Genomic DNA, 24,948 nt, shown 5'->3' on the forward strand with positions numbered 1-24,948 from the left:
CTCTCTCTCTCTCCCCCCCCTCTCGCGCTATCTCACCAATCTTCCCAGTATTTCGGCGTATTCCCCACTCCTCGATTCGACTACAGCCGTGCCACCTAACTTTTTTCTCGCTCTTCTCGTCACCCCATCGCCACACTTCTCGTTTCTTTTTATCTTTACGTATTCTTTCTTTCCACGAGCTTATTCTCCTTTCTTTCTTCTATTCTATTCTTTCTTTCTTTCTTTTCTTTTTTTTAACGTCGTTTAGACCACGAAACGCGCAATTTCGACTTTCGGTAGCCGCTTTCTTCGCTTTACGATTACGATCGCAACGCGTTAAAGCGCGACAGAATACAAAAGTTACTCTTTGAGCGTCGGATAATATGAAATGCGATACGAGATATTCAAATGGGTTTTCGATTACTATGCGGCGCAAAGAAGATGCATGCGCGTGTGACTTCGAAGAAAGATATTAGATATTATAACGCTTTAATAACCTGTAAAATTCTTATTTTGTTCGAGGGAGAGATTCGTCGAGCCTTTTCTTTGGCACGCAATAGGACGGGAATAAACGATCCTGCTCGTACTACGACCAATCGTATTACGATCGTCTTAATGGCTCGTTGGAACGGAGACGCGATAACGAGGAACTTTGCACACGCGTTTGTCCCATTATTATTGCTATCCGTTCTTCCCCACCTACGCAAGTCGTATCGTTCTGAAACGTGTTCTGCTATACGTGCGAGAAGTCGCTCGCGCCACACGAAAGCCGGCCTCCCATTGGTCGTTGAAATCTGGCGCGTGGTTTATCGGCGAATCCCTGCGCGGCTTAAATAATTCAATTACACGACGAACATTGCCGGAGTTTTTTCGAGCGATGCGTTTGCAAAAACGCATCCAACGGTTTAGAACGATATTTCCTCACGGACAGGTCGAACGATTCCATCAAATTTCTCGACAAAATTCGCGTGTCTCGATCGTTTGATCGATTTCGTGCGGAAAAACGCGCAAACGCTTTCGACACGCGAGGTTAAGCGAATATTCGACGATTAGATCGTATAAAGGCGTTAAGGAGATCTTTTCTCGCCGATACGGATCTCAAGGTAGCTCGGATCTCGGAATATATACGCGCACAGAGATATGTATATACATATATATGTGTGTGTGTGTATAAACGCACGCGTGGACGATAGTACGAAAGGCGTTTACGATCAAAGTTGGAGTAAATTCGATGCGACGACTCGAACGTCGAAAGAGATCGGAAACGGCGACCGATATTTGATCGGCACGATCGACGCGTGGAGCTCGTTATCGGTCTATCGACGTTTCGCGTCGATTCCGTGACGACGACGACGACGACGACGACGACGACGACGCGACGAGAAGGAACGTAACGGTCGATAACGACGATGCGGTTTAAAAGGGGCCGACGTGGCAGAGGCACGTATTTTCGTCCACGAAATGCCGAGAAGACGAGTCGAGAGCGCGTAGTGATCACCGGATGTTATCACATGTATATATATATGTATGTATGTACGTATATACGTACGTACGTCGGTCGCGAAAGTAACTCGATCGGTGCGAATTCCGCGATTGCCGACGTACGAACGCGTATACGCGATATATCTGTGTTCGCACGTTCGTACGTACGTCGTACTTGCTCGTATATCTCTGCAAAAGTTACAACCGGACGAAGACGAACGCGAGATACGTCGGACGCTGACGTTGATAAAATACCGTACGACAGGCTTTACGCGTACGCGTGAAAAATGCGCACGAGTAAAATTCGATAAGAAAAGGTTTAACGCGAAGGAACAATAAAATACACGTGGACGCGTCTCTTCCGTCGTTCCTCCATCGGGTATAGGTCAGTAGAGATTTGGCAACGTCGCAATGTAGCGGCGGTGGCGGCGGCGACGGCGGCAACGGCATAGATTCCGCTCCGCAACCGCAACCGCACACCCGCCTCGCCGCCATGATGCCAAACGAAATACGCCGTGCAACGGTTTCTCCGCAGTGACGCGTAAGCTGCCGTCAACGTAGCAACACGACCATTTGCGGCAACCGTTCCGTACGATTCTTTTTATTTTTTTCGTTATTCATCAAATCATTCATCGTTGAATATTTATCGAGCTACCATCGGAGACCGCATCGACTCGTCCGATCGATCGTCGAGTTTCGCTTCGAAAGAGAGAATTTTCCATTTTCGTCCTCTGCGCGTGTTTCGCTCGCGTTTCGACGTGAGAGGATTATCGAGAAAATCAAGCTTTTGAATCGACGATCGTTGGGAGAATCGACGAAAAGGAAGAGAGGGGATAGAGTGACGGAGAGGACGGAGGGGGAGGGTGGGAGAGAGAGAGAGAGAGGGCACGCACGCAGAGCAGAGCAGACGAGATATATTTGAAAATATACGACATGTTCGACACGGAAAGATTTATCGAGGAGATCGAGAAAAGGCCGGCGATCTACGATGTGAATCGTAGCGAGTACAACGACCGTAACGCCAAGATGAGCGCGTGGGAAGAGGTTTGTCAGGTGATGGTACCGAACTGGACGCGTTTGTCGGACGAAGAGAGAAACATGGAAGGTATATATGCGTGCACGTTGTCGTCGTGCGAACGATCGATCGATCCCGATTCCTCGGTACGTCGGTTCCTAGTTCCACCGATCGTTTCTTCTCCCTCCGTTAAAACTTTCCCTTTCTATCGTCTCGCGAGTCGCGTCGCATTCGCCAGTCCCATTGACGTTTCTTTTGAAAATTCGAATTGCATCGTCGCGCGAACTCTCGTTGGAATCTATTTTCACGTTCGAACGATGCGGTTCGCTCGCTTCCTCCCTTCTCCTTTTCTTTCCACTCGATATTTTCTTTTTTTAGAAAAGAGCTTGCGAGGGAAGTGGAGAAATATACGCGACTATTTCATGAAAGAGTTCAAACTGCAGCTACAGAAGTCCCTGAAACCGGATTCGGTACGCCGGAAGCGGAAAAAGTACATGTACTACGATCAACTGCTTTTTCTCATGCCCACCGTTGAAAACAAGCTACGGTACCGATACTTATCTCTTTGATATACCACAGTCCGTATAATATTTTATCCGTTTCGAATCGAACCAGAGAGATGGAGATTCTTCTCGTTCGCGGTTCGTTGTATCGTTTCTTGTTTCTTTCCCTCCTAAAAACCAGCTTCTTCGTGTATTTCCTAGGATCACGAATACCGCAGGAAATCAATGCAAATCTGAGGAAAGCGAAGGCGAAGGCGACAATCCGGTTATAGAGGAGTCCGACGTTCCACTGGCCCACGCTGTTCCGTCTCTAACGACCGGCAGGGAATACGTGCAAACCGGTGCTTCCTTCAAAATGTGTCCACGTTATCCGAAGCAATTGTGCGAAACGTCTTTGACGTCCTTCGATAACGAGATTCACGATATCCTATCGTCGCACAGCGGTCAACGGGTAGCGATCGACGAGGAAGATTACGACAAAATGTTTCTCTTGTCTCTGTTACCGACCATCAGGCAAATACCCGAGGAGAAAAAGTTGGACGTTCGAATACAAATGCAGCAAGTATTGGCTTCGGCTCTGCGTCCGCCGGACGATAAATAATCGACCGTTGCGATTATTTCCCTTTTGATCGCAACGAACGTTTCGATCGACGACCGTGCCGATAAAGATTTTAACGATATGCAATTTCGCGGAACCAGTATCGTCGATCTTGTACCTCGATCTTTTCGATTAACGAGAAGGTTACGCGCGATGAAGTTACATATTTCATCATGTGTGGCGTGTGTGTGGCATGCGCGCACACATATGTATGGCTAATATTATCGAGATGCCTTATGTGCAGGGACGAGTACAGTACAAATCCTAAGTACTGATTTCTGATTGTACCAATTACTATTGAAGAGCAACGATCACGTGCACTGTAAGAATACCTCTATCTGTGATATGGTCGTGTTACATGTAGAGATAATAGAATATAATTCGAACAAAATGGTATGGATTTTCTTGAAACGTGCTACGCGGTAAGAAATTGTACAATTGTTAAAATATCGTACGAGCAGGGTATACGTCTAACGACGTACAGAAATATCGTGCTGTATCTGAAAATATTTTAACATTATATAGTTGATATTAAAAATTCGATTATTTCGATTGTCTTTACCCGAACTTTCTTTCCCACCGTCGGTAAGTCCCCTTTATTTTTTCTGCAATACCGACGTAGACCGGATCGCCGTACTTACCGACGCGAGTAATCTCCCGAAAGAGCAGATAGTAATGCGGACGTTTAACGAACGATGGCAGACGCTTCTACGATAACCTACGTCTTTCGTTTTTACCGACCGAGTTTATAAAAGTTGCTACGTTACTATGATTTAATGTGGTATATACAAACGCGCGCGCACGTGTGCCTGTATTTGATTAAATAACACAATTTCCGTCGAATCGCAGGATTTTAGAGTTAATGATACAGGACGTTTAAAGACGATAATTGGTCGTGTAAAAGTTGTCGATGAGCCGGAATTTAATTAAAAGTTAGCCTCTTAAGGATTATTAATAAAATTGTTAAAAAAAGATTAAAAATGGAATTCGTAACCAGTGAAATTTACATTCGCGGAATGATCGATCTTAATCGAGACTTATTTGTATTTTCTACACACCACCGCTGCGAAGTAAAAGAATTTTTTTATTAAAATTTAAACAAGAAACATTCGCGTACGTGATACCTTTGTAATCCGTTATACTTTGTCGTTAGTTACGTTGTAACGTGATTTATTCGCGATATCTCCGAACGGTGGTACTTTGTCAAGAGCGACAAAAAATATAAACGAACTCGGTACCTCGACATCGTTGGAATATTTTCAAAGTTCTCCCCGTAATAAAAAAGAGACAAAACCGTGAAATAAAATGTTTGCGATGCTTCGTTAAATCGACGAGATTTAACAACGAATTTCGAATTCCTCCAGTGAGCTATCGCTTTGTAAATTTAAGGAGAACGACGAGTGCTTTTTTGTTTTTCCAAAGATCTTACGATACTTTCTTCGATACGATCAAGTAGAATACTTTCCGATAAGCGAAAAAATGTTTCTTAATGGACGATCTTTCTATTTTTGCCAATGTCATTTTTTGTACGTTTGTCTCCCTCTCTCTCTTTGCATCGAGAGTATTACCTATCTCGATCCATTTCTTTCCATTTCCGAATACTAAACAGCTGCAACTGAAAAGGATACGTCGACTGACTCGTTTGTACAAGAAACGAGTACACTCGTAATTCTCGTTCGTTCGTATAAACGATTCCTTGTTAACATCGGATCCTAGAATTCCGCGAGTCACTAACGAGCGTATTTGAACTTAATCAATGGCTAGGTCTCGGGCATTGTTCGTGGAAGGGTGCAAGGCTAACCAGCAACTAGTGGTACTGGTCGAAATTCCACTCGGCTCGACTTCGGCCAACTTTCTTTTCCCATTCCCGTTCGTTGTCTCTTTCGACAGACTCGCGTTTTCTCCCACTCTCACGTTCTCCCCTTTCCCTCTGCATTCTCTTTGCTACCCTTTCGAGCCCTTTCTCTCCTTCTCTCTCTCTCTCTCTCTCCCCCTCTCTCTCTCCCAAACGCCCCGCGCGTTTCTCTCGCGCGCGCGTTCTTCGGCCTCTGGAGCAACCGGCAGCGTCCGTCGAGCCGCTCCAGACTTCAGTCTACCTCGAGAACGCGATACAGTCGGGACCTTGGGGATCCTCCGAGGGTCAAGGCTTCTTCCGATTCTACGTCGATTTCTTTTTTCGATCGGAAGAGAAAAGAAAAGAAAGGAAGGTTGAATGTTCTGAAAAAAATCTGCAGAAGGAAAGAATCTAATCGAGATCGATCGATCAGTTAAGATCCTCCGTCTTATCGATCGGATTTATCGCGCGAATATCAGTAGGGTGATCTTAAGAGGAGAAATCTTCGGAGGAGATTCGTTCTTTCGATCCGACGAAACTGCAACGATAAGAGTACCGACAATATCGACTCGGATCGACGGAAAAGGTAGTCGAGCTACTCCCTTCTATCTTTCGACTAGGTTGCTAACTTGATACGAACGGCAGTAGCACGTGCGCGATTCGTCGGAAAATAAATTGCCATAAGCATTCGCTTAGGGCAAAGCGAAGAGAAAGAAGGGGAGTTTCCTCGGAGATTGCGTAGGGTTGTTGCCCAGAATCGGGGGACGTTGTCCGTTGTTGCCCGACGTCGGAGCCGGATGTTCGCACGGACAAGACGCCGAAAGCGCTGCCATTTTGGAGAGCAAAATGTTCACGGCCGTGAAAAAGTTCCTTACGACATCCCCTTTGGTTAACAAGGTCAAGTTCCTGATGGTAAGTCGCCAATTATCGAATTATCCTTCGGTGTTTTTACTCCTTCGTCTTTCGCGTAATAATAACTTCGGAGAGCTCGATCGTTTGCACGGAGAGGGATTAGCTTTCTATAGTAAATTCTTTTTCGTCCCGTTGCATTGGTACACGCAGACGTTTTCTATAGGAACGAAGGACGAGTCCGGACCCGAGCGTATTAACCTTTTCTACGTCGCAGCGTTGACGGAAACTTGCACTCGCGCTACTTTCCTTGATTGTATTAAATTCGTAAGGTTTAATCGATTCTAATGTTTTATGCCGTATCTACTAATTGTCCAGGTACTCCGACAGCCTCCTCATATAGCTTTCCTCGTTTTTCCTCCGAGATATTCAAGTTTCACAACTTAACTACTTTGTAAGAGTTCTTTTTACCTCTCGTGGAAATGAATTTGCCGAAGAAAGCACATTAACTACCCAGTTTCATTTCCTATGGATTAAGATAACTCGTAGGACGATCTTATCGTCATTGCTCCTCTTTCGATTTCCATTTTCACTTATCCCTTTCTTTATACCCCTCCTTATTCGAACATTTGCTTCGTTCCTCGAGGACGATGGCCGTCGTATCCGTTCTCGGGAAAATCCTCGATGAACGATCACGGCGCTACGCCTTTGCCCTTATCTCTCGTAACAGGCCGATGATGTTCGTATTAGACGTTCCTACGTCACCGATAGCACAAGCGCTCATTTGTCAATTCTATGGCGTCCTTATCGTAAGGAGTACTTTAGAAAATTTCATTTTTCCCTTGGTAATAATAACAAATCTTTCAGCTCCGAAGGAGATAGCGCGCGCCAAGCTTTGGAAAAATTCAATTAATTACGTGCCTTTCATCAACGGCTGCTAATATCGGATCGATCGATCGGGATTTCCTTGAGTCTCATCCTCGGATCCACAATAGAATTTTCATTATTGCGTATAACGTCGAATTATCGAGACTTACGATCAAGCCGGACCATACTTTTCTCAACGGTGCGTTTAATTTTGTTGATCCTTCCACGGTTTTGTTACCTACTACCACTTGCCGCGTTATTCGTGCTATCGAAAGTTCTTCATTCGACGACGCTCGACTCGTACTAATCGATTGGACATTTTTCGACGGAGTGTGATCATCGAGAAAACGTAATTGCCGCTGTATAGTAACGCTCGCTATCGCGGTCAACGCATCAAAAACGATGAAGATGCTTAAAGAACAAGTACGAGATCTGGAAAATCTTTTGAAAATCTGCGGAAAGAAATATTCTTCTCTCTCGGTGGTTTATTCGAGAGTAAGAAGAATGCACGTACCGAGTTGGAAAATGATGTCGTCGGAAGGTCGCCGTTCGATGGAATTCATATCTTTCGTGACGTTCGTTCTCTTCGTTCTTGTTACAAGGGAAACATAGGTGCATTTACATTCTTCGAAGAGAATGCCTTTTTCTGGTTTAGAACGAACAATGCCGAGCAAACTTTGCACGCATATATGCATATATGCAAGACCGAAATGGTCTGCAGGGACATTCGTTTCGGTTCCTTTTTCTCGATCTACTTCGATGCTACTTTCGAATCATGTTACTTCCTTTTGTCTCGCCACCATTATCCTCACCTTTCTTATCTCTCGTTTCCTTGTTTTATCCGTTTTATCTTAACGCAATTTGTTTCAATTCGATACAACTCTTTCATGGTAACAATCTTTTAAATTCGTCCAAATTGGATTGTTCGTAAGGTAAATTCGTCGAATTTTTAACGAAGCTTCTAAAACATGACTTTTTCAATGGAAATGGAAAATTATCGAGTCAACGTTCGAAATGAGATCGTTATTTTTATTTCGTTTCGTGCTGCCAGCCGCACGTGCATTCGTATTTTCGCATACATACGTTCCTACGTAAATATAGTTATACGCATAATACCCTCGTCGAACGATAACGAAAGGAACATCGTCATTTTTCTAGCGGCAAAAGATGCAATCTTAATTTGAGATCGCGCGTAGACTAGTACCCCGCATTGAAATCCCTCGAACGCGCGGGTGTAATTGTATGTGGTATCGAATGACGCACTACTTATATCGATCATACGTTATCGATTCTATCGCGGTTTGCCTTGCGCAACGAACCTTGAAAAAATTTGGTCGTCAAAGAAAAAAAAGGGAAAGAAATGCGATCGATCGTTAAAAATAATACAAACGATATTAACGTCGAGTAAGAGTTCGAACGCTTTACGGTTTACATTTAATTAACCTCGACGATTACATATTTGTGAAGTAATTTTGCCGAGTAAGGCAAGAAATTCGATACTTTAATTTTCGATCTCTGCTCTTCCAAGCAGCTCTCGAGATAAGAAGTAGAGTGAAGGAGAAAAAGAAAATTATCAATTTTTATTCTATTTCGCGGGTTGGTTCGAAAGCTCGACTCGCTCCTCCATCGTGGTTGCATCGCGAATACGAAGCTTTCGTAAATTCGTCTCTTTGCGAGAGCATTTAAATACCGACTGCAATGCTTTCATATCGTAGTCGAAGGTGAACACACCGGTAGCTCTATATTACTATAATATATTTCGCAGGGTATCCAATGGCGAATTACGTATCGTATTCTGCATTGCGTTTGAAAAAAAAAAAGAAATACAAACGAACAATATAAAACTCTTTGGCTCTTTGTAGGGATCACGCTAATGGCTACCTCCATTATCTCGAGGTAACCAGTTTTTTTCTTTCTTTTTTTTTAAATGATTTCGGTCTACGCCATGGAAAAATATAACGAGCGAATTTTGTTCGCTCAAGATAAACGGACATTTCCGTACTCGCTCGTGTATTCGAATACAAAGTACGAGCGCGAAAAGATAGGAAAAATACGATTCGATGAATGAGTATGAGAGAGAGAGAGAGAGAGAGAGAGAGGGGGGGGGGGGGGGCGGGGAGAGATAGGTAGACGGAGAGAGGGATATTAAATTCAATTAAGACATTCCACTTGGAACGGAACTCTTACTCGAAGCAACGAAGAATATTCGAGGCTCCGCTCACGATCGCAATTTTTCTCATCGCGTGTGCAACGAAAGGCACGAGGAAGAATTTGATAAGTTCGTCATTGACGCTTGCAGACGGTTTCGTTCGTCATTCGCGCTTAGATATCGGATTCGAGAACTCATAAACTTTTGTTATTTCGTTCGGAGGAGGAACGGAGATCTTTTCGACGCTTCTGCTCGCTTTCTAAGAGCTATATTGCATCTCGAGTTTTACAAGAGTAAGTGCTTCTCGGATCGTTCTTTCTTCGTTACTCCACCCTTGACCATTACTTTCAGGCTGTCTAAAAAACTAAATGGTTCCAACTTTCCCAAGACGCGTCTAATGGTGTTCCGACATGAAAGAAAGAAAGATCGAATCGAGCTTTTCAAGTAGTCTCTGCAAAAGTGCGTCGAGAAGATAAAGATACTTTTATAGGTATATACCAACCTACCTAGCTTTATACAAGTCATGATAAATTCTCTCTTTCTCTTTTCCTCGTCGCTCACCTTTTTCATTATGTTTATTACACGGCGTACATATATCTTTTTTACTACCAATACTCTTCTATCTAACGCGTGTTCAAGAATAGCCCGTTAACTTTGATCCGTTCACCGATCTGTAGAAATACGAAGCCACGTTAAGATAGACTCGTTGTCGTCTCGTGGCTTTAATTCGACGCGTAAATCGCGAGAGTCATTGACGTCCCGGTGGATGGTTTAATAAGAGCTTCGATATCGAGGATAACCTTTCAGAGATGTCCAATAACGCTCGGATCAGAGCTCGTAGTAGCTCGCTAGTCGATAGACGCGTATAATCGGACCTGTCTATGCTTACGTATCTTGCTTATACATATGTATACCTAAATATCTATACGCGTGTATACATGCATACATAAATACGTAGGTACGTACGACAAGTATTTTCCCTGGCAGCTCGATCTCTATCACGGTCAGTTCCATCTTCTCGCGTTTGGATGAACGCGTCTCCTCTGTATTACCGTTTCTGAATTATTCCGCGAAAACTACGAGACGAAAAAACGTCAGAAAGCCACCCTACGTACGTGGTTATGCATGTATTTAACTACGAGATCTTGAAATATTTCTGTTCTTTCAGTTCGTAAAATGCGAATGAACAATTTTTTCTGATATTTTTAAATCATTTTTTTTTTAACGAATCGACGTATCTTCGTCATATCGTTGTTGTCTATCAAAGGAAATGATACGAATTCGTTGACCTCCGAATGGTCTGGTAAGAACCAAAGTTTTCTTAAAAAAGGTCTAAACTTTCATCTCAAATAATTATTCCCATTAATTTCGATACGTTTCAGACGATGTCGTGGCGATAAAAATAAGTCGGTCCATTGAGCACAACGACGACTTTGAAATCTCGAAGTAAAGGACGTCGGAACAAGTTTTTTATTTATAAAGGACATTGCTCTTTTTTGATCGAACGATTACTTCTATTGACATTGATATTTCAAGTCCGAATAAAGTGAAACTCTCTGTACATCAGAAAACTTCTCAATAATGTATGACCTCGCTTCGACGTCTTCCACTCGTGCTATGAGCTTGATTTTTCGGCCGGCCTCGTATATATGCGCGATAAGCGGACGATATATGGAGAAATCATGCACGGGGAGGGAATACATTCGTCGAACGTTCGACCTAATCTACCCACATCCCCTTCAAATTCCAGCGTGCACTTGCTACTTCGGATTCCAGGATTATTCGCTAAAGAGAGGGAGGGGCGAGAGAGAGAGAGAGAGAGAGAGCACGCGCGCCGAATATAAATCCTTTTTGAGCTCGATTTTCGTGTTTTATCAGTCTTCGTGGAATAACACGGAGAGTCGTTCCGAATTATTAATACATCGTTTCGCGTTAGAACTAGTAATGTCCGTGACAGCATGCCTTCGAGTTCTTCGATTAAAACGCATTGTCCCGTAGAGATGAATTTTAGAGGGAATTTTTTTTCGCTCTACACCGCGCTCGCTGACGGCAACGCGATGTTCGTTTCTTTCTTCATTTTTTTCATAATATACCCCTTTGAAATTTCCGTTGGCAGTCTGTTTAGCTACAACTTTAAATAAAGTTATATATAAGGTTAATTAGTACTCTTATTTACTTATTCTTTTCCATGGTGATCGGTAAAGCTTTCATTTGCCTCGGGCGATATTCAATTGACTCGTAACTTTCTTGCGATCTTCTTGCCCAAGAAAATGTAAAGGAAAACAAAGAGTGACATATAAAGACGTGCCTTTGTGAGAGCCGTCGTTGCCTTTTCGCGTTTAAGTTAATTAAAGTTACTTCGTGTCGCGTTTAATGTTATAGATGAACGTCAGAAACATCTTGGGAAAGAGAGGGAGAGAACATTTTTTCATTTTCCACGCGATTCTTTATTTCCTCAATTCGTGTTTATCCTCGAACGAAGGAAATGAACGTTCCCAATCAATCTGGATTAAGATCGTTCTCTTGTACTTCGGGATAAAAGATAAACTTGTTTTTACGTAATCGTTAAAATCGTTCCTCGTCGATTTGGAAAAAAGGATTTTGCTTTATCGTACTCGCGATTGACAAAATCTCGTTTACGAGGACAAAAGAAAAGCTAACTTTGTTTCATCTTCGGTAGAAACGATGACAAGGCGGTACAGCGAATAAGAAAATATGTATATTCCGTCGGGTCGATTTCCAATTTCCTTTCAAAGAATCGATGTAAACGTTACGTCGAGAAATTGAGACTTCAAATCCGTAGTTTTCCTTGTATCGGTGGGTTGCTTTTCAAGTCAAAAGATAACATTTCCTGAACTCGGTACCTTTCCGAAAAAGATGAGAGTGTACATCCGTAAAACTTAAAAATTCAACCGGACGTTATACCTCTCATCAAATTTCATCGATCCGTCGTCCGTCTTTCTTTCTTCTTTCAGCCTGTATTTTGATCGGAGTTAACAATAACGAAGTTTATTAAAAGACAACGAATAAAACGGCTAACAAAATCGACCAGATGTTATCTTTTGATCGGCTTCGTTTCTTTTCGAACACGTTTCGAAGATTTTCCTATTCGAATTGTTTTTATTAACGATCTTTTCATTCCTTCGAAAATTTGTCGAATATTCTCATTTTTCCAATTTTCTGAATTATTACCGGAATAAAGAGTACAGAGGAACGAACAAAAGCGATTAGTTTTGACCTCACAGAAAATTTATGACGCACCCACTTTGGTCAACATTTAGATTACGTTCTATTGTACATCCAGCAAATTCGGTAGTAAACAGGCGGTCAGCCACAGCCCTAACGAGTTCATCCCACTCGTTTCCCATCCTCCTACCTATCTCTCTTCCCTCCCCGTTCTCTCGCTCTCTCTCACTCTCTCTCTCCCTCTCTCTTTGTTCGTACGGATATTAATCGCTTAATCATGAATAATTTGCTTCATCGAGAGAACAGATTACCACTCGCAATTAGCTCTTGTTTCGAGATTTTTACTATCAACAGGATGAAAAGAAGGTTAGATCGGACGATGTATTTTTAATTAGACCGTGGCTCGACACTCTGATAATTCACGAGTTTTATCCCCTTTACGACGCGTCACACCATATCGCGCTTATCTCTCTTTGCTAAGAATTATCGTAAATCGAATTTTTATCCGAGAAACGAATGGAAGGGAGCACACATCGAACGCGGTTTATAATAGCCATTCGGTAGGAAAGTCTCGGTGATTTAAGGAGGTACTCGAAAGTCAATGGTTGTGACTTATCTAAAAATCGTGTCGGGTACCCTTGAATTTAAAAAAAATCTATGGTCGATCGATCTACCAGAAATTATTCTCTTCTCAAGGAAACTTTTCATATGGTTATGAATTATATCGAGTCTCCTCTTTGTTCTTTTTTTTTTTTCATTTTAATTCGATACACTCACAAAGTCGGACTGGTATTTCATAAATTGGCATCCATCGTCTTAATCGCGAGCTCGCACATCGAATGTTTAATAAACGCTGCCGCAAGCAGTGTCGAATAACGACTCGACTCTTCGCATTCGCTTGGTTCTTTTCGATTAAAATGACGAGACAGTATGATCGAATAGCGTCTTTTCGCCATCGCTTTTTTAATTTACTTCTTCGTTTTCGTGAATCTCTCGAGTCTTTTGTCATCTATCATAGTCTTTGGCGAACGGGGAAGATGCGAATTGAGAGAATAATCGAGTTTTTGGAAATACTTTCGATTGGTATGCATGAACGAACGATGTAACTTGAACGAGTATTTGTCCAAAGGAAGAGTTATTCGTGCCGAGTTTGTTTTATTTTCGATTCTTGGAGTACAAACGCGTCGAGGGGATAAAAAACGATAGAACGTGATTGTCGGCGATTAAGAAAGACACGAATCGTTCGACGATCTCTACGCTCCTGCGCGATCATTTGTCCCTCCCATTGTTTGACCTAAGAGAGAGAGAGAGAGAGAGAGAGGTGTATGGGAGATTGGTGGGGAGATCGAGGATACCAAGCGAAGCGATTAGTGTCGTCGTTGGCGTTAATGAAGTTTCTGTCGGATGGTGAAGTATTCGGTAAGGAATTAAGAGCCAGCCGGAGGTTAAGAAGGCCGTGGCTGATATACCACGTATCTAGCTAGTGCGAATCGTGTCTCTCTTCTTGTCACATTCTATTTGCAAGCATTACCGATCGTCTTACGAAAATCTTAACGACGGTTAAAAGGAGGGGGAGAGGGAGAGAGAAAAAGAGACTTCAATGGGGTAAGTTTTTTATGTTTACAAGCTTGGAATATTACCCATCTGATTTTTCTGTTAAGACGTTTCATGAAAAGAAATAAAATATTGCGATATATTTGTACCGAAACGTTCATACGTTACGCCTTTTTAGTAATTGTTATAATTTTGTAATCATTACGGACCGCAATTTATTTAATAAATAAAATAAACATACTAAGTTAAAAACGATTTTATCGACGCGTCGGCTCGAACATTAGAACGAGAACTTTCGTTTCGATAACTCGACGATCACAAGACAAACTAGAAAGTAGACTTCCTTTCGTATTCGCAGGAACGACGTCGGGGGCTGACGTTCCACGGTATAGAATGTAATTTGCATCAATCATGCGGAGCTAGAAAAGAAGAGAGAAATTTTCTTTCTGTTTGTTGGTTAACGCTTAACCTTAATGAGAACTCGATCGATACGTTAACGTTATTTCCACGTTCTCAAAATACGAGAGGAAACGCATAGAAAATGAAGAAACTCGTGATCCGCATTATCGAGTCCCCTCTTGAAAGTACTTTTTTCCCTTCTTTGTCTCCCTCTTCTCTTTTTCCTGCCGAGGATACAAAAGTTTCAAAGGTCTATGATAAAAAAAGATAGATCGTAATCTCAAAAACGTCTTTCGATCGAACTCGCGTTTGTGAATTTGATAAATCGTTCCTACAGACGTTCGAGTCTCTTTTTTCGTATCGACTTTCGCCGTGTTTTCCATTGTATTTAAAAGTCGCTGTGTCGATATTAGATTAAAGCGGAAGATGTGAATCGAGAGTTTTCGAGAGATTCTGTGCCTGACACTGGAGCGAAGATAGAAAAAGACTGTAAAAAAAAGAGATAGAGAAATAAAAAATGAATGAATGAACGAATGAATGAGAGAGAGAGAGAGAGAGGGAGGAAGTATTTTTAATTAAAAAGTGAGATTTCGTATCGAAATTGTTTATAACAAATTGTTCATAACAAATAGTTAAACAATTATTAGTAAGATATAAAATAAATAAAAAAGAAAATTTCTCGGTTATATTGTAAAAAATTTTTTATAAAATTGTTTATAACAAATTGTTTATAACAAATCGTTTATAACAAATTATTAATATAGGATATTGTTAAATTATCACTAACGTTGTAAGAAAATAAAGACAATTTTCTGCTAAAATGTATTGGTAAAAAATTTGTTGCCGAAATTGTTTATAACAAGTCGTTTGTAACAATTTGTTAAACGATTATTAGTACGATGAAAAAGTGGAAAGAATTTTATAGGGAACAGTAAATTTGAAAAAAAATTTGTTGTCAAATTTGTTTATAAAAAATTGTTTATAACAAATTGTTAATTAATTATTGCTAATATAGTAAGAAAATAAATAAAACTTCGTTTTCGAACTTCTTTTTAATTAAAAAAAAATTTCATACCGAAATTTTTTACAACAAATTGTTTATAACAAATGGTTAATAATTATTAACAATATGACGAAAAAATAAATAAAAAGATGCCCTTTAAAATGGTCTTGGTTTGAAGTCTCTACGATTATTAGTTCCAAAGATATATCGATTTTAATGAATTATATTTACGTTAATCCAGTGACCTAGATAATTTCTTTCATAAAGTCTTCGACCCATTGATCTATATAAATTCTTGGAATTTACGCAAGCTCGTAGTAAATAGTATTTTTACGCATTACGTTTCGTAGTACTACCTACTACGATCGGTAGTAGCTCCAGCGGATTACCGGAATTATGAATGGCGAAATATAAACGATTGTATCTCCGCGACGGAAAGTCGTAGAGACATGAAAAAAACACCATTTTAAAGGGGAGAACGTCTTCTTTCTGTTCATGTGCTTGGATACCATCGATGTAATAGAATCTATATCGAGTATATTAGATCACGTTTTAAAAATGAAAATTTTCACGTAGGAATCGCTTTACTGGATTATTTCTCACTAAACATATACGTAATTCTAGGAATACGATTTGATTTATGTTAATGCAGAAAATGACCCATCCGGAGATAGGTTACCCGACATTGTTCGATCGTATTGTCGAACTAAGAGTACTCTACGTTATTTCGATCGAACTAGCTTCTGACAAACTTGTCTTCTCCGGAAACTGAACAGCATACGGCTGATAACGAGAGAACACCTACATGCTACCTAAAAGGATGTGGAACCTTTCCGGTCACGTCGTCGGAACTCGATTTACTCCGATCGGTGCTCGATCGATGCGCCTAACTCGATTCAACGAACGACGTTGATCGTTGTTTCGGTGACGATCGCGTTGGCGATTAATTTGCTTTCACGATCGACTTGCAACGTGAGTAGTATCTATCCTTGTTATTTCTGGTGTCTCGTTCTACTGTTCCCCTGTCGATTTTCCATCGATACTGTTTATCGTAGGCGTAGTAGACTTGTATGAAACTATACGCATAATGTCCATTTATTGTATTATAGCATTATATAACAGTATTGTTTTTGACAATTATCTATACGATACGCGTAGACGGGAACATCCGTCGCAGCGTAATTAAAAATATTCGCTCTCACGGCAACAGGTACTTTCCCATTAAATGAGAAAACTTTCTAGAGTTATGGAGAATTTCGTGAGGTTAATTATGCTTTTCGTCCGATCGGAGCTGTGCTCATTCATGGCAAATTCGTGTTTTATCTTTTTCCCTTTTGTATTACCAAGAACGTTTTCTTTTCGATACGACATCGTAGAAATTTATCTATACATCTCGAGGTTATGATTTTTATGTTTCTCTTTACAATTCGTCGCTTCCTACCTACCTAAGAAAACAGTAATATTTTATGGAAATAGATCCATCCATTTCGTTATTCGCATACAAAAGATAATTTCACTTTTACGATTTACCGAAAACTCATGTTCAAGCGAAATTCTCGCTCGACGATACATGAGCACGAGTACAATCGAAAAAGGACTTGATATTAATTTAATTCGGACAAGTAATCTTTTAAAATTTTATGGAAATCTACCAATATTTCATTACTTTTCACAACCCGCCAGAAAAAATATATATGTACATATGTATATACTTTCTTCTACGAGATGAAAATTTGATCGACCAATCTATCGATGAATTTGCAGACGAGGCAGAACAGTGGGGTGGTAGGGAAGACCGGCGGAGAGGAAAAAACGGGCGAATGTCCTTCGAGGATGTCTGTAAGAACGACGACCATCGTATCGACAACGCAGACGACGATGACGACGGCGACAAGAACACCGGCGATTACGTCGCCGCCATTATCCGTCCTTTCGAAGGAATCGGACGCGATCGTTCCGTCTATCGGTTCGACGGAGTCGCAGGTACAAGTGCAATCGCAGGTGCAGGATATTAAAGGAGAGAGCAGTGGTGGAAGCGACACAGCTTTCCCGTCCTCCTCCTCTTCTTCGTCCACCGTCGTACCGATGACGGACTCCACGAAATTGTCCTCGAACGCTCTCATGTCGTTTCCAGCTTCGCCCCAGAAATTGGCTGCTCAACCGAGAAAGATCACGGCTATAACGAAGTCTCAGATGAGGGGTGAGTTACCCTTAGATCGTAAAGATCCTAGCTTATTAACGTTCTTGATATTAATGTCCGACGACAATCTAACTACGATAAATGAAACTAAAATTTCTTAGCGATACATTCGTACTGATATATCTACGTTTAATAACTGGCCGATGGCGCACAGTTCGATTTATGTGTAACTTCGTTCGAGTCTTCTCTTTTTGTTTATATCGCGAATCGCGACAATTATTTCCGATCGATTGCATTTTACGATATTATTCGACGTAGATCGAGCTGTACGATTATCGTGAGATCGTCGTTCCGCTTAATCGGATAGCGGCTACTACTCGGTATAATTATTATTGAAAATTTATGTCGTAAAACGGAAGAAGCACTGCATTACGACATCATCGACTTTCGAGCTACCACTTTATGATATCTTACGTATCTCGATTGTTCTTGTTGGCGAAAGTAAATGCAGCTTTATTGCAGCTTCCTCTCTCTCTCTCTCTCCCTCTTTCTCGCCTCTCTATTGCTGTAATATCTTGCTCATTTAGTTGAACTTCGATCGGGTCATAAACCGAAACTCATAAAATTAATTATTTAATAGAATCGAGTGGGCAACGTATCCTACATTCTCGCGTCGAACGCTATTAAAGGTTATTGAATAAAAAAAAATATATATATAAAAAAAAACGATTTTTATCTTCGTTGAAATTACGTTGATAGAATTTCTGACGCGTGACGTGTAAAAGCGTTGGAGAGTTACGTGTCTCTCGCACGACTTGGAAATAGAATTATAAACGATTATCATTAAAACGCGGCATACTGAGACGGGTGGAATTTGAAAGCGCGATAAATTAAATCCGCCGCGTGAGATATCGTTGTTTCCTAAGAATTAACAATTCATTTACAGACGACCAAGAGATTTCTCTCCACTTTCAACTCGTCAAGTTTGTTCGCTTTATCTCGACAAACGAATCGTTTCCGCTATACGAGGGAATATTTCTCCTAATCGTTGCGATCGCCGATTGATTTTTCCACGTCACCAACATCGTACTCTTATTCATCGATATCGGAACTATTTCGTGTGGGATACGAAACGTATATGATATAACAATACAAGTGATTCCCGTCTTTACAAATTCATTCGTTCCAATTCCTGTTTCCTAAAATGAAAAGGACCGCTGTCTATAAATTTCTTTTCTATATCCATAGCTACGTAAAGAGTATTTCGCGTCTCAAATATTCTCTGTCAAACTTCGATAACAAGTTTTAAAAAGGAGAAAAAAATTTTTGACAGCAAAAGTAATTAACTTTCTTTTTTTATTTCTAAATATCATTTTTTCAATCGCCCGGACACGGAACCCTTGATTAGAGTTTTCAAGAATCGTTGTTATAAATTTTTGTGATCTAACTTTGATAAAATGCTTGTGGAGTATGAACAAAAATATTGTTTTATAACAAAAGTAATTAAGTTGTTTTTCATTCTTAAGAATTATTTCTTCTTTCGCGTAGGCGCAACCCTCGATTATAGTTTTCGAAAATTGTTGTCTTTCGAAACAATGTCTCTTTCGTCGTTACGTGAGAATCTCCAGAGAAGTCTTCAATAATGTATGTTCGAGATTACCGTAGAAAGGAGTTACTTCGACTATTCGCGGAGAATCACGAGTACGTATGTACGTTTCTCCCTAGGGGAATAAGAGCATCTGTGTAAACTTGTTAACTCAACGAGTGTATATATGATGCGTCTCTTTATTACAGAGTATCAGATGCGTTGCAACACTCGAACTCGATCTTGGTTATTACGATAATAATAATAATAATAATAATAATAATAATAATAATAATAATAATAATAATAATAATAATAATAGTAGTAGTAGTAGTAGTAGTAGTAGCAGTAGCAGTAGTAACAGTAATAGTAGTAGTAACAAAAGTAATAATAACGACAATAATAACAATAATAATGATAATAATAATAAGAGAAAACAAAATGAATTTTGACTCGTATAAATTTTATTCATCGAAGGAATTTATTCACTCGGTTTTCGTTCGATCGATCGCTATCATAAGAAAATGGCGATGAGGGTACTCGAATACCAATCTCACGCGCGAGCTGCGGACGAGATACTCGATATAAGAAGGATATGTATACAATGGTCTTGAGAAAAACGAGGATGTCTATTGAAGAGGAAAAAAGAGAAAGAGAGAAAGAAAGGAGAGGTATGTCGAGACATGATGCACTTCATAGTTGAAAAGCCATAGCCGATGGTACGTACGCATAAAGTCAATGGATCATGAAACGAGGCTATTAAACGGTTGGCTCGAGCAACGACGATCCGAATCCAGTTCCTCTTCGTCGAATTTGCTCCGGGCAATAAACCGAAGTCGCTCCACTATTCTCTTGTGCATTCGATCAAATTTGAGGTTGGTACGCACGCTCCTTTCTCCCTCTCTCCTTCCCTCTAAACAGAACTGAGCTTGCTCGGAAGGAATTGGATTTCAACTAGAGCGAGAGAGAGAGAGAGAGAGAGAGAGAGAGAGAGAACAATTACACAATTGTTCCACCTCCTTCTCCTTTACCACCTCCTTCTCGAGCGAGGTTACGCGTGTACGTGATAATGTCGAGTAGTCGTCACTCGATACTCGATTCTCTTATATGTAACCTTCTCTTTTTCCTCTTTTCGCCAAGGGATCATTTCTGAAAAGTTTAGCAAAGTTAAGTAAAGCTAACTTACGGCAAACCGCTTGATGACTTTTCGAGTAGTTGAAATCTTTACTTTAATGGAATCGATATCGACTTTAATTAATATCAAGATTCGTTTAGCTTGAAGTAAAATTAATTCGCTTATAATTGATAGACTCTCTTTGAGTGGCATTTAATATTTCAAATAAACCCTTTTAGAGTTTAGAGAGGCATTTAATCTCTTCGACAAGGATGGCGATGGAAATATCACGAAAGAAGAACTTGGACGGGTGATGCGTTCCTTGGGACAATTCGCCAGGGCCGAAGAATTGAATACGATGCTGCAAGAGATCGACATCGACGGTGAGTACTTGAGTTTTTGACCGAGTTAAAAAATTCTAATTAGAACGAGTCGGAAGTCGTCGACCGAGATTTCTTAAATCTAAAATAAGAGTTTCTTAAAAAACGAAGAAAATATAGGAGACGAGTGGTGGCTTTCCTTACAATACGTTTTAGATAAGGTTTATCCTATCTACTTGTATAACCATGGAGTCGTGCCACTCTTATAGCCAGTTCTGCCAAACGGCATTGTCTTAATTGCTGGTAATTTTCACGAAACGTTTTCGTCCGTCGAACAATGGCCACCCGTTCGCCGCGATAATGGCTGCTCCTTTATTAAGGCAGATTTTTCAACTTTTCGTCCACGCCTACTTTCGCCTTCTGAATCTTTCCCTTCCTCTCTCTCTCTCTCGTTTTCTACTTTTAATTTCAGTTCTTATTTGCCATCCTTTTTGCCATCTTTCTTTCTTCCACGCTTCTCTTTCTTTTTCTCAGTTCTTACGTATCCAATCTTGAATCAGCCAACTTACCAACAAAGTATCTTCGGAGTTTTCTATGTTCGGTCATTACGAATCACGTAAGATTGCAGGAAAAGCATACTCGGATGGATGCACTCGAACAGCAGAATACCTATTGTTTCCAGTCTTGAATGATGATCGCTTCGCTAGAAGGTTCGGTTCTTTTACTTTTCCTTCTTCTTCCCTTCGTAAAACGCATCGTACACGTGGGTGTCATCTTTTCTTTCTTGTTTTTCTTACTCGTTCTATGCATTCTATTTTATTCAGTAACTCGTATAAAAAGGAATATATTCTTCCTAGGATTAAAAAATCGATAACGATTATATCGTTGTAAGGAATCGTCCCGAAATACGTTGTAGATCTATTATCGTCGCCGAAGATCTAAGGAAACGATTCAAAGGCTTTAAAACTTAGAACCTGTTGCTGATTAACCTTAACAATACCTTCGATACGATAATGAAACTTAATAATATACTTTCATTTACAGCGCAAAAAAGAACTAAAATGGATCGAAAATTGGAAAGAATTGGGATAGCTATGAATGTCATTTCCTTATATCTATATTTTATTTGCTTTTATCGGAAAAAAGAACAAGACATCGATATACGATGTTTTTGCAATGATCTTCTGAAAAAAAACGACTTTTTCGGCTATAATAAAATGTTCTTTAAAAGTTGGTTGAAAATTAAAAAATCCTATTTTCTCGACTGTTTCAGCACTTTATCCGCGTACGTGGCTTCGACTTAATTCGATGTCAAGCTCAATTTCGTGGTTTATAAACGCTGCGTGTACAAGGACGAAACGAGGAGAAGTGGTTTTTTAATTGGGTATATTAAAGGACTGGCGATTCGCCAGTAGGAAAAAGAATTCGCGTAGAGAGAGAAAGAGAGAGAGAGAGAGAGAGAGCACTTCGATGGTTCGTTTAAGCTACGAGCGAAGAACGGCTCAAGAGTACGTATATGTATGTATGTAGTCGCGCAAACGATAACGAGGCGTGGGAAATGCTTTTCACTGTATTTAATTATAGCGACAAACATATTTTAAATGCGGACCAACTTTTTTGCAAATCGCTGGCCCGAGCACGAGAGACGCAGTTCGGTTTAATTACGATGAGTAGAGAGTAGGAAATAGAGAAAAAGAGAGGGAGAGAGAGAGAGAAACGCGTTATAAGCAAAAAAGTAAAAAAGAATTATATTTCGTATATTTTCGATATGGATATCTTTAAAAAAAATGAATCCCCGGTCGACGTGATATTATTTTCAACAACACACCTCGCTTTTAATATAGATAAGCCCTTAAGCGTATTCGTTGCGCGTTACGAGCTTGTTGATTTTGACAATTTCATTTCTATCTGCTGAAGCGTCGTTCTATTGATCTTTCGAATCAAAACGTCGAATTAATAGCGTCCTCGTCAAATTATTTCCCGATATTGGAATAGTGCATGATTACGTTCGCGTTAAGCGTTAAGCGTATCTTGTAGTTTCGATTCCCAGAAGGAATATGATTTACTTCGATTATCGTTACGTTGAGAATGTTCGTGTCTCTTACATCTAAGAAATTAGCTTCTTTAAAGCGATCAAAGGCAAGTTTCATTAGTGATAACTAAACTTTTCACGATTACCGTGTCTCTCGATTTAATGATCTTATCTGTTAGACGAATGAGGCATAAAACAGAATCTTTTACAACGTTCTGAATTTTTCAGACGTCCTTTCATTTATTCCAGAAATTCGTTCTTCGTTGATCGAAAGGAAGAAAATTTAATGCGAGATCAACTCTTCAGAATGATTCCAAAAAGTTCAGTATACCTTCGATGATAGGAAAAACTAGGCGTAACAAATGGTTATCTCCAAGATTACTTGGGATATTTTTTGTTCGAAGCAAGGGAACCAAGACGCCTCGATGGTTTGCCGATCATTATTATCCCTTAATATCCCTTAATTTAAGATGGCACGTTTTTATCGTATCGTTCTTACACGTCGAAGAAAAATACAAATATATAAAGAAATATCACGGATGTCCTTGAGGGCAAAGAAAAAGTTAACTTTTTCAACGGCACAAGTAGCGAATGCTCACCTACTTTTATTTCAAATAATTTAAGAGACGCCGAGACGATGAAAATCAATGAAAGTAAAAATACGGTCTCTGAATTCGACTCGAGCGAGTAACACAAACGGATCTGCTTTTAGAATATTTTTTGGCCTATATAAGTTCTTAGAATTTAGCTCGATGAACGGTTGCCATACGAGTATTCGTTACCTGCACAAATTTTCGTTCTTTCTTCTTTTCAAAATGCCGACATCGATACTATTTTTTTATTATTAGAAAAAATAATATTGCTAATGTTGTAACGTTTAAAAATAATGAACATCCATTTGTTTTAGGGGCAAGGTAAATAATTTATCATTTTACTCGCAATTCAGATGCGCTCGAGTGTTAGCAAATCACTAGCATTAATGTTATAGCTGAATTGCACGGTGAGATTTATGCATATCATAATTTACAACACTCGTCTAATTTGGAACGCCTCCTGTTCGAATTATCGACCGTTCCGTCGGTTAATCCAACTATTATATGTCGTAATTGACACCTCCCTGGAGATCAAACAGGAACGATAATATTGGCATATTTAGGATCGATTCCGCGTACTCGTTATTTTTTCTATCGTTAAGTTCCACAAAAGTAATACATTATACCGATACAAAGCGATATTTGCACGTTCTACTAAATGATTATTAGATATCGAAGATCGATGTTGAAAGTACTTTTCCCGTATCGAAAAACTCCGGATAAAACGAGAGAGAATTTTTTTCGAAATGACCCATCTCCCACGAATTTTAGATCTTTTCTTTTTTTTAATGTTTTACTATTTTTGTTTGTTATTTTTTTATTATTATCAAAAGCAATTTTCTTTATCATACAAGTACAAGCGCATCGTTGATATTTATAAACGGAATTATTTTAATTCTCGGATATTCAAATAGCAATGCGTATAAATGGATAAAGAAATAACGTATACGATCGAGTAAGAGGCAGAAAATATAGACTTTTCATGATGCTTCTCTGTCTATACGATGGTTAAATGCGAGCTTTTCTCAATGACGGGAGTCTCGTTTAGCGTGCTTACAAATCAGGTTGCTATTATTTGCAAAATTATCCTCGTTCTGTACATGCTCGCTTACGTTTTCAGTCGTGACTTTTTGCAAAGAGTCTTTTTATTTTAAAGCCTCGATTGCTCGGCCTTATTTGATCGAAAAAATTCGATCTTATGAATTCCGATCTTTCGAATAATTCGAGAAAAAATCAAATGCAATTCGAAACTCGTTTAGAGTTTCGTCCGATAGATATTCATGGGTCTTCGTGAACGATAAACAATGGCATGGTAAGTCGTTCGATGGTTTCGATATACTCAATGTGAATCAGGGCTTCTCAATCCTTTTTTTTTGTATCTTTGACGGACGCATCGCTCTCGCAATTGCGCGAAAGGAATGAAATAAACGTCGATCGAATAAAGAGAAACAAATGGTAAATGTTTGCGTGTACGTCTATATATATTTTTTTTTTCTTTAATTTTTCACGAGTGCAATTTCTGTTCATATATATGTATGTAGGATACGCGTGTAGTTTCAATACAAACGATTCAATGTGCACAACTAAAAAGCGAATTGCAAAGGTATGTATGCTTGAAAAAGCTTTTTCATCCGATAGATGTGTATTTTGAATCACGAGATAACAAACGTATGTGAGTCCGTGGGAAGGTAAAGAAGAAAATAAATGAAAGAAAAAGAAAAAAAAAGATGAAAGAAAAAGAAGGCG

At 39.9% G+C, this 24,948-nt stretch overlaps 2 protein-coding genes across 2 annotated transcripts in view; both read left to right on the plus strand.

Moving 5' to 3' along the window:
* The first annotated feature begins 75 nt into the window (after positions 1 to 75).
* On the plus strand, positions 76 to 4,115 carry LOC127071229 (uncharacterized). Its single transcript, XM_051010270.1, has 3 exons — positions 76 to 2,566; positions 2,855 to 3,023; positions 3,181 to 4,115. The coding sequence occupies exons 1-3, from the start codon at positions 2,395 to 2,397 to the stop codon at positions 3,578 to 3,580; spliced, it is 741 nt and encodes a 246-aa protein (XP_050866227.1). The 5' UTR covers positions 76 to 2,394; the 3' UTR covers positions 3,581 to 4,115.
* Positions 3,923 to 24,948, plus strand: part of LOC127071462 (calcium-binding protein 4) — a 39,973-nt gene continuing 18,947 nt past the window's right edge. Inside the window, exons 1-4 of the mRNA XM_051010762.1 lie at positions 3,923 to 3,970; positions 6,108 to 6,323; positions 17,183 to 17,618; positions 20,497 to 20,640. Of these exons, the coding sequence (XP_050866719.1) occupies positions 3,923 to 3,970; positions 6,108 to 6,323; positions 17,183 to 17,618; positions 20,497 to 20,640 (844 nt within the window). The remainder of the gene's footprint in view (positions 3,971 to 6,107; positions 6,324 to 17,182; positions 17,619 to 20,496; positions 20,641 to 24,948) is intronic.

Source organism: Vespula vulgaris, chromosome 21, assembly GCF_905475345.1.
Source record: "Vespula vulgaris chromosome 21, iyVesVulg1.1, whole genome shotgun sequence".
In the NCBI taxonomy this organism is placed as follows: domain Eukaryota; kingdom Metazoa; phylum Arthropoda; class Insecta; order Hymenoptera; family Vespidae; genus Vespula; species Vespula vulgaris.